General features: G+C 36.0%; 1 protein-coding gene across 50 annotated transcripts in view; it reads right to left on the reverse strand.

The window, feature by feature from the left end:
* Positions 1 to 16,383, reverse strand: part of TRIP12 (thyroid hormone receptor interactor 12) — a 150,587-nt gene that overhangs the window by 24,310 nt on the left and 109,894 nt on the right. For 22 of the 50 annotated variants that reach the window (XM_055290874.2, XM_063645159.1, XM_055290877.2 and 19 more), the window contains 13 exons: positions 14,769 to 14,922; positions 13,073 to 13,301; positions 12,650 to 12,768; positions 11,321 to 11,528; positions 8,347 to 8,447; positions 7,939 to 8,113; positions 6,754 to 6,895; positions 5,648 to 5,839; positions 4,224 to 4,375; positions 1,994 to 2,166; positions 1,178 to 1,251; positions 890 to 1,089; positions 142 to 269 (listed from right to left, as the gene is read on the reverse strand). In XM_055290874.2, the coding sequence (XP_055146849.1) occupies positions 142 to 269; positions 890 to 1,089; positions 1,178 to 1,251; positions 1,994 to 2,166; positions 4,224 to 4,375; positions 5,648 to 5,839; positions 6,754 to 6,895; positions 7,939 to 8,113; positions 8,347 to 8,447; positions 11,321 to 11,528; positions 12,650 to 12,768; positions 13,073 to 13,301; positions 14,769 to 14,922 (2,047 nt within the window). The remainder of the gene's footprint in view (positions 1 to 141; positions 270 to 889; positions 1,090 to 1,177; positions 1,252 to 1,993; positions 2,167 to 4,223; positions 4,376 to 5,647; positions 5,840 to 6,753; positions 6,896 to 7,938; positions 8,114 to 8,346; positions 8,448 to 11,320; positions 11,529 to 12,649; positions 12,769 to 13,072; positions 13,302 to 14,768; positions 14,923 to 16,383) is intronic. The other 28 variants (XM_063645156.1, XM_063645177.1, XM_063645171.1 and 25 more) reach the window with 3 other exon arrangements.

The following is a 16,383-nucleotide window of genomic DNA, read 5'->3' on the forward strand; positions in this document are numbered from 1 at the left end:
TGATCAAACTGTTTGTAATTTCACTTACTTCTCGATTATATTCAAAGATTTTACTACTAAATCCAAATCACTCTTTGAAAATCATGAAAATGGAAGACTGCCCAGTTGGCAATCCACTTTCCCCTTTATCTACCATCTTACCGTGCCATAACTCATCATGCTTTTTTGCATTTCTAGGGGAAGTTTTCGTTGGAGCTGTTTGGGCTCTTCCTCTTTTACCACCAACACAATCTTTATTACTTTCTTCATCCTCTCTCACAGGTTTATACCTAAAATGACAAGACAGTATATAAACCAAATGTAGATTTTGAAACTGATACAAAGCCAAAATCTAAGCCACAGACACCACCGTTACCAGAAGACCATTCTGAGATCTATTCCCCTCTCTCTCCCTAGTGTGAATTTGGAGAACTTCGTAGAAGAGATCACCTAGAGACCACCTTCCCAGGAGGGGGCTGCCTGAGAAACTCCAAGGGTGGTTCTGGGAAGAATGGCTCTCTTCAAGCTATAGGTAGCAGACACTCACAGACAATGCAGGAAGCTGCATCCAAATGCCTCTTAAGGACTCAGAGATGCCCAACTTCAGATTACCTAATGGAACATCATCTTATGGCAACATTTTTGTCTTAAAGACCTGAAATAAATCTAGAAAAGTAGATGTAAACCATGATTACTGTCCATGAATATATGTTTTCCAGTAGAATGAATGAGGAGGCTACATATACATATGCACCTTATCAAATATTTGAAATCATCTTTCAGAACTAAAATGTGTGATTTAGGGCTCCCTATCCTTATGAAAGCCAGCCATTAAGTTAACGTGAATTCTAAAACACAAGAACAGTTTCAAAGTTTATGAAAAACCAAAAGAAAGAATTTTCAGACTTGCCATATTGTATGAGTCTTTGTCCAAATACCAGCTCTGCCTAGAGGATTGCTCTCATCATCTGTGGATTCTCTTTCATCTTCAGCCTGTATACTAAACTGCCGTACTGCCTGATACACAGTCATGTTATACGGCAGCAAATGTTCTCCAATATAAAACTGCAGCCTGTGTCTTACATTTCCTGAATTCAGGAACTGAGCAGCCTGAATAAAGCAAAGCAAAAGCCATTTAAGTCAAAGGCCCTGAACTTTATATAGTACATTATGACATGGTGGGAATATAGTACCTTACCAGAGACTCATCTATTTCCTCATCTGATCCATCATCATCGCTGTCTTCATCATCTTCTCTTACTCTTCCATACCCTGAAGACCCAAGTAGACTTTTAAACTCATAGCAATTTTAGGTGTGGAAAAAAAAAATCCTTTATACACTGGTTGAACATATTCTTAGAAAACACATATAGGTTGAGTATCCCTTATGTGAAATGCTTGATCCCAGAAGTGTTTTAGATTTCAAATTTTTTCAGATTTGGAATATTTGCATGTACATAATGAGACACCTTGGGGATGGGATACAAATCTAAATACGAAATTCATTTATATATCCTATACATGGTGTGAAAGTAATTATATACAGTATTTTCAATAATTTTGTGCATGAAACAAAGTGTATGTACATTGAACCATCAGAAAGCAAAGTTGTCAGGTGTGGAGTCTTCCACTTGTGGTGTCACAGCAGCAAGCAAAGTTTCAGATTCCGGAGCATTTTGCATTTTAGATTTTCAGGTTAGGGATGTTCAACCTGTATATATTACACTCTGATCTATGAAGCAGAAAGGTCTAAGAAAATTGCCAAACACAAAACATCATTTCTACTACATTTCACCAAGATAAATTAACTCATCATTCAAGTAAGCAGTCAACCCCTGGTAAGTTCAATGTATGACTATATACTAAATAGAAAATAAAAGACAGGAATATAAGTTCCTGCCATCTAGGTTTTAACAGAAACAACATTGAACAGAGAAATAATGTATGTATCTCTTTATGTAAATTTCTCCCAAATATACATATATAACACACAAAACAAATACATGGAAAGTACCTCTAACTACAAGGTATCTCTCGATGGCTTGTACCAAAGCCAGAGGGTCGATCTTGACAGGTCCACCCTTCCACTGCTTCACATTTGCACAGTCTGGATGTCTTTGTAACTGGCATTTTAATTGATGTGTGTTGAAAAATTTTAAAGCCTGTGATCCTCTGTTGAGAGAAAAGCTCAAGATAATTTATGAAAAGAAAGTTAGTCTATTATTTTCACATTTAATATACATTAATTCAAATAAAGGCAAGTTAATACAAACTGCATTTTCATAAGACACACTAGTACTAAGCATTTACTTACCAGTTCTGTAAATGGTAAAGCCAACAATTCAAGTTATTTAGAAAAAATTTTTATACGTAAGAAATAAAAGACGGATGTGTATGCGTGCATATGAAAACCTTAAGTCAACATTTGATGTCTGTCCCATCATAAATCCATGGGAGCAGAAATACTTCACCCATGAATATTTAATTATTTTTCTGGAAGAAAAATTCCTGAACTATTTAAGTACACTCACTTCTGCAATATTTTGCCTGTTCCTACTGAATTATATTTTTAAAAAAGCAAAAAACAAAACAAAAAAAAAACTGTTGATTTCAAAGATTTCAGCTACAAAATTACATTAAAAACTAACCTTTAAAATTTACTTTGCTATAATAGTTTTGAATGAAGCGGTTTAATAGCTACTGCAGTTGAAACCTGGTCATGATGTTTAATTGCTCATTTCAGAAAAGCTCTGGCAGGAGTCAGATACAAACTTAAACTATGATTATCTGTATGATTCCATAAAGCAAGCTTGTCCAACCTGCGGCCCACAGGCCACATGCAGCCCAGACGGCTTTGTATACAGGCCAACATAAATTTGTGAACTTTCTTAAAATACAATGAGTGTTTTTTTTTTTTTTTTTTTTAAGCTCATCAACTAACTTTAGTGTGGGTGTATTTTATGTAGCCCAAGACAATTCATCTTCCAATATGGCCCAGGGAAGCCAAAAGATTGGACCCTCCTGCACATAAAGCATACAAATAGGGATGTGGAGAATAATATTCCATTTTATGAATATATACGTATGCAAACATACTTTATATAAATTTGGACACAAACAAAAAGCTTCATGATTTTCTCAAGCACAGGTATGAAAATGCCCCCTTATTTCATGAACTCCTCCAGGAAATCATAACGATCAAAATTGAATACCACAAGCTACATTAAATTTCAAAGCAGAAAAGAAATGCTAGTCCATGATGTGATTGCTTTATCACTCAACAATGCATATTGTTTTTAATTCAAACAAAGTTTTTAAAATGTTTTTAAAACATCAAAATGTGGATTTAAAAACCAAACTAGGCTGAGTGTGGTGGCTCAGTAATCCCAGCACTTTGGGAGGCCAAGGCAGGAGGATCACTTGGGCCCAAGAGTTTGAGACCAGCCTGGACAACAAAGTGAGACCCCATCTCTACAAAAAATAAAAAAAATTAGTGGAACATGGTGGCACACGCCTGTGGCCCCAGCTACGTGGCAGGCTGAGGCAGAAAGATCTCTTCAGCCCAGGAGGTCAAGGCTGCAGTGAGCCATGTTCACACTAGTGTAATCTGGCTTGGGCAACAAAGTAAGACTCTGTCTCAAAATAAATAAATTAATTAATAAAAACCAAACAAATTTCCTATTTTCTAGGCTTCCAGTCAAAATATTCCATGAAATTTGTAACATTCCACAACATAGAATGATTCTTTCCTGTAGCACCTCGAGTCCTTAAAACTACATTAAAAATATATATATATTTATTAAACTAGTAAAACTTCAAACGTTTGACCCCATCAAAATACAAAGTTATAACCACTAATATTATATATAAATCATATTGCTCAAAATGTAAACGTTATTCGCAGCTGCAAAAAAATTTTTATCCCTACTGAAGTTAAACTCAAAGTTCTTAAGGAAGTTTTGTATGCTGAAGTGTATCAATTTAAAGAAAACTAAGCCTATTACAAGTTACGAATACAATCACTGGATTATATATTTATAAAGCATCCTGTTTAAGGCACATGGTATAATTTTAAAGATAAGAAAGCACTTGATTCATTCTTTACAGTGCTTAATTTCTTTCATCATTACAGCTGAATGTTTTCTGGGCCGATCAAGATTTTACCAGACCTCCTGCCATCTTACCTCAGTGAAATTAACTACCAAATTCCAGTGGCAAGGGTATAGCCAGGCAATGGTCCTTACCTGCCTCCTGTCCCATTTCCACTAGGGAAATCATGTACTTTGACTGGAAATTGTTCCATCTGGCTGAGGCAGTTGTTCATCTTGTGAACTAATGCCAACAAAGGTGCATTACCCACTGGTTCCACTCTTCCAATGGGCTCTTCTCCAGGAAGCTAAAGTTACAAATAAACAAACAGGTTAAACAAGGCCTTTTCAAAACAAACCTCTCCTCAAAGAGAAGATTTAATAAGCAGCTTTATAAAAGAGAATAATTCGTCTATTCATCTTTATCTTTTATGGCAGATTTGGTTTGAATGATGTTACCACGTCAATTATTTCAATAAAGACAATTGTTTTGTACAGCCCACAATCCTGTATTCACAATCCCTACCATCCAAAGGCTCTGAAAACACAAGTCACTTGGTGGCAAAATCTGATCCAAACAGACATAAGGCTATTTACAATCTTTATTTATCTGACTTTAGTAAGAATATTCATGTTATGCTATAAAAATATTTAATGCATATAATATAGAGTGCTATTCAGAAACTGCTGGGAATTTTAATGTACTATACACTGTAGGGCCTTTGAAACCCACCAAACTCCAGGGGTTTCAGAAAAGAGATTGCACATAATCTTAAGTATGTTGTAAAACTATACATAATACTGTCACGCTTCTAATGAATCTCCAATAAATACTAACTCTGCTTTAGGTTGACCCACAAGTTAAAATACAAGCAATGCTCAAATGCCTCTGAGCACAGCAAGCACATGGTGAAATAGTGTTAATACATAGGAGAGCTATCCTAAGCCCTATTACATAGATAATCCAGAGGGAAACATTCCAAGTGATGACTTCTCTTTAAGCCACTGTAAAACAAGGAGAATGCTGTCAACAGCATCCAAGGATTACCCTCTTGCTCTGGCCCACTTAAGAGTGAAGGAAGGGGAGCCACTCTGTGGCTCCTGGCTTTGTAATCCACATTATCAACGGTGACATATATGGTCATTAAGCGCCCTTGATTGGAACTGTTACAACTGTATTTTATGTACAAAACAGGAAAATATATCTCCTCTATCTTATTATAGACGTCTGTTTCCCTAAAAGGAACTAATACAAACTTCAATACATTTAAAAACAAATATTGCAAGTAAAATACGTTCACAGGTGAGAGACTACTATTAATGGCTCATCTTGCAAGCAAAAAAGACTCAAGATACTTCAACCATAGAAATAGTGACATGGGCTTTGTTAAATCCCCATTTCATTGTTTCACTATTTACTTTGATATATAGAAGTTGAAGGATTCCAACTGTGTAAAAACCTAGAAGTTTTCCCTCAATGTCTTGACCAAGACCTGCTGGAAATTATTACTGAGATGAAAATATATGCATTAGTGAACACTGATTCTTAAAAGATACACAGGCATTATTAGATAACTTACTGGAGATGAAAAAAATACATGAAGAAATCTCTTTAATCTGATCTCTCTGCTCACAGCATCCTTTTCACTTTTAGATGTCAAATAAAGCAACAGCTGCTTCACAAATCCACTATGTTGGATTTCAAATGATGAAACATCTGACTCTGAGACTATGCTACGGATTTCTACAAGGCACTCAGCTCCACCATCCACCTGAAAGAGTTAGGAAAAGTATTTCTATATTGATTTAAACAGCACTTAAAAAAATATACAACTCACATATCCTCAAAAGGAACTGAATATATTCTCAACGCCCTTAAAAAAGAGGGCAGGGGGGTGGTACAGTCTTAGTAAATCCTTGGAAATTATGATTTTAAACACACACACACACACACACACACACACACACACACTAAATATTTCATGAGGAAAACCAGGTATCCATAATAACATAAGAAGAAAATCTTCACATTCAACCAATGTCGTTTTCTTTAAAAAAGGGTATTTTTAAAGGATGAGAACAGAAAACTGAAGAATAAGTGGCTATAATACCAGGATGAAAAGATGAATCAAGATTACAAGGTGCGGTTTTAAATTAATACATTTAAGGTCTCAGCAAAATGAACAATTTCTTGGAAAACATACTACCAAAACTGCTCAAAGTACATCAAAAACAACAAAACAAACAAAAATAAAAACAAAAACTGAGAACGAGATGAAACGTAAAATACTTATTAGTAAACCTCTAGCCTCTCCTGCCACTCTGAGACCCCATGTGGAGAGAGGGCCTAAGGAAGGCCTATCATCTATACCTACAGTAGAGGATGACTTAGAAAACAGATGTGCTTATGAGGACATTTCTGAAGTTTCTTCATTTGTCAAGAATGATGAGATGTGAAGGAAAGAAAGTCAAAGATGAGGTTTCTAGTACGTTTAATACAGACTGATGAATCCTGATAGTCAAGGGATTAAGTAAAAGAAATGCCAGCACCAAGGGTGTATATAAGGCAAAAGTCGATGTAGGATAGCTAAATCCACAGGAAGCTAGAGAGTCATGAAGGAAAAGAGTAGCAGGAGATGCTGGGAAGAGATTGAAAAAGACCAGCAAAATGCACTGGACACAGCACCTGGAGGTTGAGTTGTTCGGTTGCAGCACAAAGTCTCTGAAGGACATTCAATGCAGGGTTGCTTCCATCCATATTCTCAGAACTGAAATAACGTTCTACAAACTTATGTGCCTGCTCCTTAATCCAACCTTTAATTTTTTCTCTACAAGAAACAAAAAGGAGATATTAAAGTCCCAGTGTATGTAGGAAGAATATAACTTCTGATCAAGGCAAACAGCTGCTACATTTAAAATCCGTCCTGGTCTATGCTTACAGACTAATAAATCCAGATTCCATAACCAAATTAACTTTCACTTTGAAAATGGGCTATGATGTACCACCTGGAGAATTGTTTAAAAACTTAAAATACACTGCAGGTCATTACATGAATCGTAAACAAAGTGTAATGATTTTTTGGAACCCTGCAATATAACACTTTCCTAAGTGTTCCCTTTACTTTCTAAAGTACATACATATCTGCATTATCCTTAACTTGTGTTTCCTGGAGAGCTGAAGTAAAGATTTACAGACCAGAAACATGCACCTATTAAGGATGTAATAAGCTATGGCAAACAAGACCCGGCTGCTTAAATTACAAATGCTGATGGCTTCAGAAATTCATTCACTTAATTATTTTTATACACTGAAATTCAGAAAAACAACCAACAAAACCAAAGAGAGCATGTTTATTTTCTCAATGACATTTGGTCTTTTAAAATTTCTTGTCTGCAGAGGGAAGTAATCATGTTGGTATGCTACATGCAGAACCCAAAAATAAAACAAGTCCTAAGGACTTTAAAAAAAAAAAAAAAGGCTCTCCCCTAAAATCCTGAAGTTCCATTGTAATGGGTAGAGAAATTTTATCATAAAAGATGTGAAGAGTGTGGACAGAAAATGTCAGCTTTTCCTTGTCTGGAACAAAACTGAGGAAGAGGTTCCCCAAGGAACACAACTTGGTTTTGAACATATGAGACTTTCAGCTAGGTATGCTGGAAGGAGTTTCAAAGCACATGACTGGAACTTAGGACAAAGCCAGATGCACGGTTCATAAACTGAGAACCTACCTAATTCTTGAACTATGCTTCTAAGAACAAATTAAAGTGCTGTGTCTATGTATCATCTCCACACAATAAACATACTGGCTGAAATAATGTTAAGTTTTTCTGATACGGGAATAGAAGCAACATAAAATTCCCCCCACTTCACCTATTATTGGAGATGGTATCCTTTGAGGCAGCCCTGGCAAGGCCACTACCTCCCGCAGTCCGTGCTGGCTCAATGTTGTTGCTGTTGGACTGTGTACTTAACCTTCCCCATGTTTTTGGATTCAAGCTTGCCAGGAAAGAAGATTTAGGTGACTGAGTAGTGGTGGGGCTTTTAGCTATGAAAAGAAAAAAGAACTACAGTTAAGTCATTTTAGTTTAAGTGATGAAAAACAACTGATTTTTAAGATTCACAGTCTTAACAGATTAATTAACTAAAAGAACTAAGAACACTTAGTCCACAGGAAACTTAGGCACACTTCAAGAGCTACTGGCAGTTGTAATAAAGTACATTTCTGCACCTGCTACCACCCTCCCCTTTACCTCCCCATAGTGTCATCAAAGGGGTTACCTTGATTGTCTACTTTGTCATCATCTCTTGGAGGTGAGTACTTTGGCCTTCTTGGCCCTCGTTTTGGCAGTCGTTTTCTCTTTAGAACATCACTTAATCGACTGTCCATGGGAAAATATGAGATAAGTTTAGCAATTACCACTGTTTTATATCTTCACTCACTGAAAAAGCAAACTAAAATGGCAGAAACACTGAGTAACAAAATATTGTCAGGCCAGGCACGGTGACTCACGCCTGTAATCCCAGCACTTTGGGAGGTTGAGGCGGGCAGATCATGAGGACAGGAGATTGAGACCATTCTGGCTAACACAGTGAAACCCCGTCTCTACTAAAAATACAAAAATTAGCCAGGCATGATGGCGGGCGCCTATAGTCTCAGCTACTCAGGAGGCTGAGGCAGGAGAATGGCATGAACCCGGGAGGCGGAGCTTGCAGTGAGCCGAGATTGTGCCACTGCACTCCAGCCTGGGAGATAGCGAGACTCTGTCTCAAAAAAATAAAAAAAAATACCGTCATAACAAGGTATGTTCTTGTTTAGTGATTATTTAATGCCAATTCTGTGCCAGTCATGTTCTAGAGGTGTACAGACACAGCAAATGACTATTCAGAACATAACTAGCTGTTTAACTATACTGAATTATGAAACATAAAACCAAATAAGATGACTGATCAATTTTCTATGTGTTCAACTTTAAATAGTAGTATGTAAGTACATAAAACAAATATGCAACACAAAGGAGCAAAATAAAAATAAATGGGTAATCACCAACCTGAAAAAGAATGTTAAATCCACATATCATACTTTTTCCCTAACCAAAATGGCCATGAGTAAAATATACATGACACTTAGTGTTCATGTTGTCAAGATACTCATCTGCCTCTAATATACTACCTAAAGTAATTTCGTAGTGTGACAATGGTAATAACACACTAAATAAATGCATTTATAAACATTTTAGTGGGTTTTTTTAAACCTATATACAAATCTAGTGAGTAGTGTGAGTAATTTATTCTGAATTAGAATCATTTGCAAAATTAAACACCTGTAGCCTGTTCTAACAGTAGAAATAGTTTGTAGTAGCAATAAATTTTTGGAATAACAAAGCTAAATAAGATGGAAAGGCTGAAAAATGTTGTGGTTTAGTTGGTCTGTGGCCCAAATAAAACTGTAAAAATCTGAAAAAAATATGGAAAGTTTCCAACACCTGATATTTCTATGGAATATACTTAATGATGTGCTCAAATGTGCTTGACAATCAGGAAAAATGAACTTCCAAAGGATGAAAAATGTAATTAACAATTTCCATTTAAAAAAATTAACATGAATTTTTCATTTGCAACCATGCTGTAATATGGAACCACTTAAAACTATTTAAAACCACATAAAAATATTTTAAGAAAAAAGTTATTTTCTCTTTCTTTGGCATAATCAACTGTTAGACTCTATAATCAATTCCAACTCCTTAAATTAAAATGGCTCAGAAATACTGCATTTGAGCTGGGCATGCTAGCACATGCCTGTAGTCCCAGCTACTTCAGAGGCCAAGGGAGGGAGGATCACTTGAGCCGGGAGTTCGAGGTTAGCCTGAGAAACAGAGCAAGACCCCGTGCTGTGTCTCTTTAAAAAAAAAAAAAATAAATAAAGGAGAAAGGAAAACATTTTTAAAGGTAAAGAAATACTGCAATTGTCTGAACTGTATCACCCTCTATAATTTACTGAGTATCTATGGTGTCTCAGGCACCATGCCTACATTATAGTTAAAGCCTGCAATAACTTATGTTACTGCAGCAGTGAGTGGGTAGGAATGGGGCTGGGAAGGAAGTAAAGGAGAGAGCAAGGCTGGAAAGGAAAATGGCAGACAAAAGCAACTGCAGAATCAGGGAAGTGGAAGAGTCCCCAGAACTCTCCAAGCCCAATCTCCTAAGACTGGTCAAATAACATGGGTACCAGTTAAACTCAGCATTATTTTAGTTTCCTAAAATAATACCCACTGTGCCAGAAGTTCAGTCTGCCACAAGTCTTGAAACTGCCAAAATTCATATTTAAGCTAGAGTAGAAAACTGCCACCAGGTGGCACCAATTCCCCTCATCCCTTCTCCTACCTGAGCTGGCTGCCTGCACAAGACAATGCTACCCTGCAGATTATAAGATTAAATTTTTGGACCCCACTTATTATTACTATATTTTAGCATGATCTACTTTTCAGCTTAAAAGGAGCCAAAAGGAGTACTGCAGTGAATACATTCTGAATTTCAGAACTGAATTTGGTTCATCATGTACCACTCATCTAGTAATATTAAGCTTCTAATAGCAAGGAAATAAAAACACTTTTAGACTGTGATTTGTTTCTAACACAACAAAATGGAAACCAATGGAAGGTCTGGAAACACTCTTAGTAGCACGGTATAACAAAGATTAAAAGGTGATAAATAAATGGGAGTAGAGAATTTAAGAACTCTCATTTTCCCTTATTAAAAGCAAAGTATTTAACTCCCAGTTGCCAATTAAAGATAAATGGGAAAACAGTATTTTTTGGCCTTTATTCTAAGACTTCTGATTTTCAGTATTTTTAACTGTTATTAATATCTGGATGTCTCTAAGGTTGTATGTATGCAGCAGCACAAAAAATAGTCACAAGATTATGAAATCAGAAACCAGAATTCAAATCCCACAACGTTAGAGCCTGCAAGTAACATAAGTGTGTAACACTGTGCAAGTCACAAATGTCTCTGAACTTTAGTTTCCTTGTATGTCAGTGGGAATAAAACTAATCTCTTACAGTTCCTAAACACAGCCCAATACAGTAGGTTTCCAATAAATGTTTTCTTCCCATTCTCATTAACAAAATACAAATGGAAAAATATAATATATATATATGCTAATATGTTAGCATTTTACTCCCTATATGATTCTTAGGTACCAAAGCAGCGCTAACAGCAAAGAAATAAAAATCACAACATAATTCTCACTTACCCTTGAGGGCTGAGATCTAAAGAATCATCTCTGCTGTGCTGCAAGCTGGGTGATCCCAAGTCAGCTGCAGCATGAGTGGCAGCTGTGGCCGTCCCACTGCTGACTGAAGTTGTGGATCCCAAGGATCCTGACCCATTCGTACATGCCTTTGGTGGACTTGTCAACAAAGACTCTGATTCTGCTAAGTGTTTTACTTGATGCATTACACCTTTATAATAACAGAGATGAAAGGGAGTCAGTTTTGTTTTAATCAGGAACAGAACATCCTCCCTGCCATTACAAAATCCCTAAATACCAACACTGACATAAAACACAAAAAGACTAAAACATAACTGGCAAAATAGGTAAAATAAATTAGGAGCCAGAGTTTTCAACTTGACTTCAATCAGAAAAAAGTATAAAAACTAAAGGTTAAAGAAAAATACTGATACTGAATGTCTTCTAATCTTCAAAACCAGATTATATAAAACTTAATAGGGTCACAAAGTCCTACTCAGAGTTCAAAATACTCATTATAAAAACAATAATCAATAACAGAAATACAGTGCACACCCTGTGGTGTGACAACCAGAAGGGATGGAAAAGACCAAGAATCATCAGTTAACTTCAAGTGCTACAAAAAGACAAGATCACATTAACACTGCCACCAAAAAAAGAAAACAGCTATTGAAGTGTGGGAACTATCACATCCTTGAAGGTGTGTAAAGAGAGCTAAACATTAACTTGTGAGGCAGGGGTTCCTATCTGTCCCGGAATCATAGGAGACTATGTATGAAGGAGTGTGACTAAGAACCATCAAATTGTATACCAATGTGTATGTCTGATTATCAGCTAGTATAAACTATATGCAAATATGTGGATATATTTAATGTGAGTGAATGAGCACACATTCACACTTTTCTGGAGAAGAGTCCACGGCTTCTATCATTCTATCAGACTCTTATTAAAAGACAAACTGTAATCCCATGCTGAGGCAGTAGGATTGCTTGAGGCAAGGAGTTTGACATCAGCCCAGGTGTGCACCACCACACCCGGCTAATTTTTGTATTTTTAGTAAAGACGGGGTTTCACCATGTTGGCCAGGCTGGTCTCCAACTCCTGACCTCAAGTGATCCACTTGCCTCGGCCTCCCAAAGTGCTGGGATTACAGGTGTGAGCCACCACGCACAGCCTAGAAGACACATTCCGTGTACACCGAGCTATAAGCTAACAGAGCTTTAAATGTCATTTTTAAATTGAAAAGCTATCAGTTTTTGTTCGACAGATTAAAACTTTATTTCTATTGAAGTACTATCTAGACTGAACGACTACTAATTTATATGACATTACCTTCTCTTCTGAAGTAAACACTAAAAATATCAGGTAACTTCTGCATTAAGATTTCTGCCATCTGAAGTGCTCCCACTACTATCTTCAGGTCTTGGCTTGACAGCATGGAAGCAATGTGACTAAAAAAGAAAGCATTTGTATATAAAACTCTGCCTGAATTTGATGATTATTTTTGGCCATACTACTTTATATTGAGAGCAAAGCATTTTCATTGTGAAACCATTCTATTAACATAAAGATTTTTCTTAAATGCTCAACTTTTATATTTTATAAAACCTATATGTGAATATAAATAGACAAAAAAAGAGCTCAAGATACTCTAAACTTTTGTGCATATTTTTTCTATTATTACTTTAGAGGTTTCTGAAATTACTTGCAGAGATTTGAATTTGTAAAATGTTTCTACTATTTTCATTAACACACCTTGAAACAGCATGATTTTTCAGAACATCCTTCAGAAGTTCAGCATCCGCAAAATAAATTATCCTAAGAATTGCTCTAAGGCACTTATGTCTGACCGCAGGTCCTGCTGAGGAACTATACACTTCATAAAGAACACCAAATAATGTCTTAATAAAAGACTTAGCCAGTTCCGGATCCTCTTTCATAAGCTGTGCTCGAGCATCATCCTTCTTTGACTCTGAATATCCACCTATTACATTAAAAAAAAAAAAAATTATGCAATCCTGAAGTGCCAGACTTCAGAAACACAATAAACAATAAAAAATACTCAAGCCAATGTAATTCTTGAAACGCTATGAAACTTTTTCATTATAAAACACATGAACTTCTATGATATGATCGATTAGGATTTACAAAGATGCTAAAGGCAACATTAAGACAGACAAAATTCAGCTGTCTAGAAAACCAGTGACCCATTCGGGCCAGCTGAAAGTAACAATTCATCACTGCACTGTACTTCTTTATTTTACTAATACACATTCAATGAAACAACAGGGAAATCCAATCCTAACCAACTAAACCAGTGATAAGAAACTGAGTTCTAGAAATGCACAGTATTTCACTAAAAGCTTTGTAAAATGGATAAAAAAGGTAATTCTCCCACTTTGCTTAGTGACATAAAGTGTAAGGAAAAGATAACTGATAAGCAGTAAGTTATATACAAGGGGTTGACAAAGTACGGTCTGTAAGCTGAATCCAGTCCACCACCGGTTTTTGTAAATATAATTAGAACACAGCCATGTACATTTGTTTACATATTGTATACGGCTAATTGAGGGCTACAATGGCAATAGTGGTGAGTATAGACTATATATAACCTGCAACACATATTATTTACTATCTGGCCCTTTATTTAATTTAATTAATTAATTAATTTATTTATTGAGACAGAGTATCACTCTGTCGCCTAGGCTGGAGTGCAGTGGCGGGATCCCGGCTCACTGCAAGCTCTGCCTCCCAGGTACATGCCACTCCTCTGCCTCAGCCTCCCGAGCAGCTGGGACTACAGGCGTCCGCCACCACGCTCAGCTAATTTTTTGTATTTTTAGTAGAGATGCGGTTTCACTGTGTTAGCCACGATGGTCTCTATCTCTCAACCTCATGATCTGCCTGCCTCAGCCTCCCAAAGTGCTGGGATTACAGGCGTGAGCCACCACGCCCAGCACTATCTGGCCCTTTTCAAAAACAAAAAAAAAATTTTGCAGACCACTGTTCTCTAAATTAGGGCTGCAAAAGCAATCCCTGAGGGGACAGATAAATGTCAGAAACCTGGTTTTGTTTTGTTTTTTAAATCATGATTATCTGTCCTTAATTAGTTCAGATAATTCTGGCAGGAAGGTATAAAATACAAGGTTGGAAAGAACTAGTCAATGGATCTAAAGGTATAAATAGTAATAACAAGATCAGATAAAAATCTGTATGAGCAAATTCTAACTCAAGTCTCAGGACACCAGGTAAGGAGTCAAATTGTGGAAAAGATACCAGTTAATACTGGCTCACTCATCCGTTAATGGACATGATTTAAAAAATCGAAAACCAAATTATTGTTATACAATTGTCTTAAGCTTAAAAAGATACTTAATGAACCAATTATTATTATGCAAACCCAAAATGTTGCACAATAGTATAGTGCTATTTTAACTCAGAATGTACTTACTAGTGTTACTATTGGCTAAGGGGTTAGGTTTTCTCTGAATGGCACGTGCTGTTCCCGTGTCCTCATTGATTTGCTGCATAGAATTAAAATCAATAGTATAAACTCGTCCCAGAGTGGACAAGCTTATCTCATCCTCACCGACCTGATGGGCTGCCTGAGAGCAAAGAGAGAGAAACTTTGAATATAAACATTGAGAAATCTATTACCTTAAGACACAGTGGGGACCCTCCAAATATGCTATCTTACATATTTATTTCATCAGGTTTTAGATGGTGAAGTTAACAGAAGATGGAAAATTTAATAGTGTAGATATGACAAAACTCATTCATTCAACAAATCATTTTTAATTAGACATAGGTTATATGCCTCAAGCCTTATCAGGGACCCGTAGACATAAATGCAGGTAAAATCTTGATGAAAGATCCACCTATGTAGCATCACTGACACAAAGAAGACACCGTTTGTATTGAGAATGCTCTTGAGACACTGCTTATAAAAAATCAGTTATCCATAAATCTTAGTATTCTTACATTAAAAACGTTATTTACACAATGAATTCTTAGCGACCTACCAAAATCCTCCCTTAAACAAAATGATCCTATAAAATTGTCCTCAGTAAACAAAGATAACTTTAAGATTGAAAGGGACACAACTGAAACAGTTTCATCACCAAGGTTGTGTGTGGTATATAGAACATATTTAAATTGAGACAGTTCAATTAGCACAGTTTGATTTTAAACAGACTACAGAAGTGACAAAATATTCTCATTACAGAATCCAATCTATGGGACTCCTAGGCTGAATGGAAGACAAGACTCTCAGCACATATGAGAGAGTAAGCTAATAATGAAGGTGCAATGATCAGGAAAATGCTAAAAAGAAGACGACTTAGAGTTAGAGACCAGGACCACTATTAGCAGGACTGGCCTGCTTACATACTGCTTATATATAATGCTGCACAGAAGACCAGTCAAAGTCAATTTTCTCATAAAAGCTGGATCTGAAATCGGATTTATTTTTAAAACTCTTGATTTTATGATGTAAGTCATTGGTTTAAAATTTTTTCTAAAATTCATTTTTAGAAACGAACTAGAAGGCACCTTTAAAGAAGACTGTCTATTCAAAATGTGTGATGTTCTAAAAAGAATTCAAACATCAAAGGTTGAAATTAGAAAATACATAAATTCTTACAGGTGTCTCATGTATTGAAAATAGTAAATTATGCATGGCATCACAAATAACACAGTGATCAACACCTCCTCAGCTAGAGCAAATATTATGCTAATTTAGTTTTTAAAATATGTCAGTGCAAACAATATATAAGGAAGTAAAAATAAAAATCACATTAAACTGTCACAGAAAATCACTGTCAACATTTTGGTATATTCCTCCCCTTTGTATTATTCATATGTTCACTTATTTTGCTGAATTCCAAAAAGATCACATAATATTGTTATTATGCGATCTGTGTTTTTCATTCATATTTGATTTTACATCATTAAAATTTGTCCCAATAATATCTGGATAACCTACAAGCCTATGTGTATCACAATTTACTTAACTATTTACCCAGAACTAGCTATTTCATTTGTTTCCACGTTTTTGCTCTTAAAAA

This window comes from Symphalangus syndactylus, chromosome 8 (genome assembly GCF_028878055.3).
Source record: "Symphalangus syndactylus isolate Jambi chromosome 8, NHGRI_mSymSyn1-v2.1_pri, whole genome shotgun sequence".
Lineage (NCBI taxonomy): Eukaryota > Metazoa > Chordata > Mammalia > Primates > Hylobatidae > Symphalangus > Symphalangus syndactylus.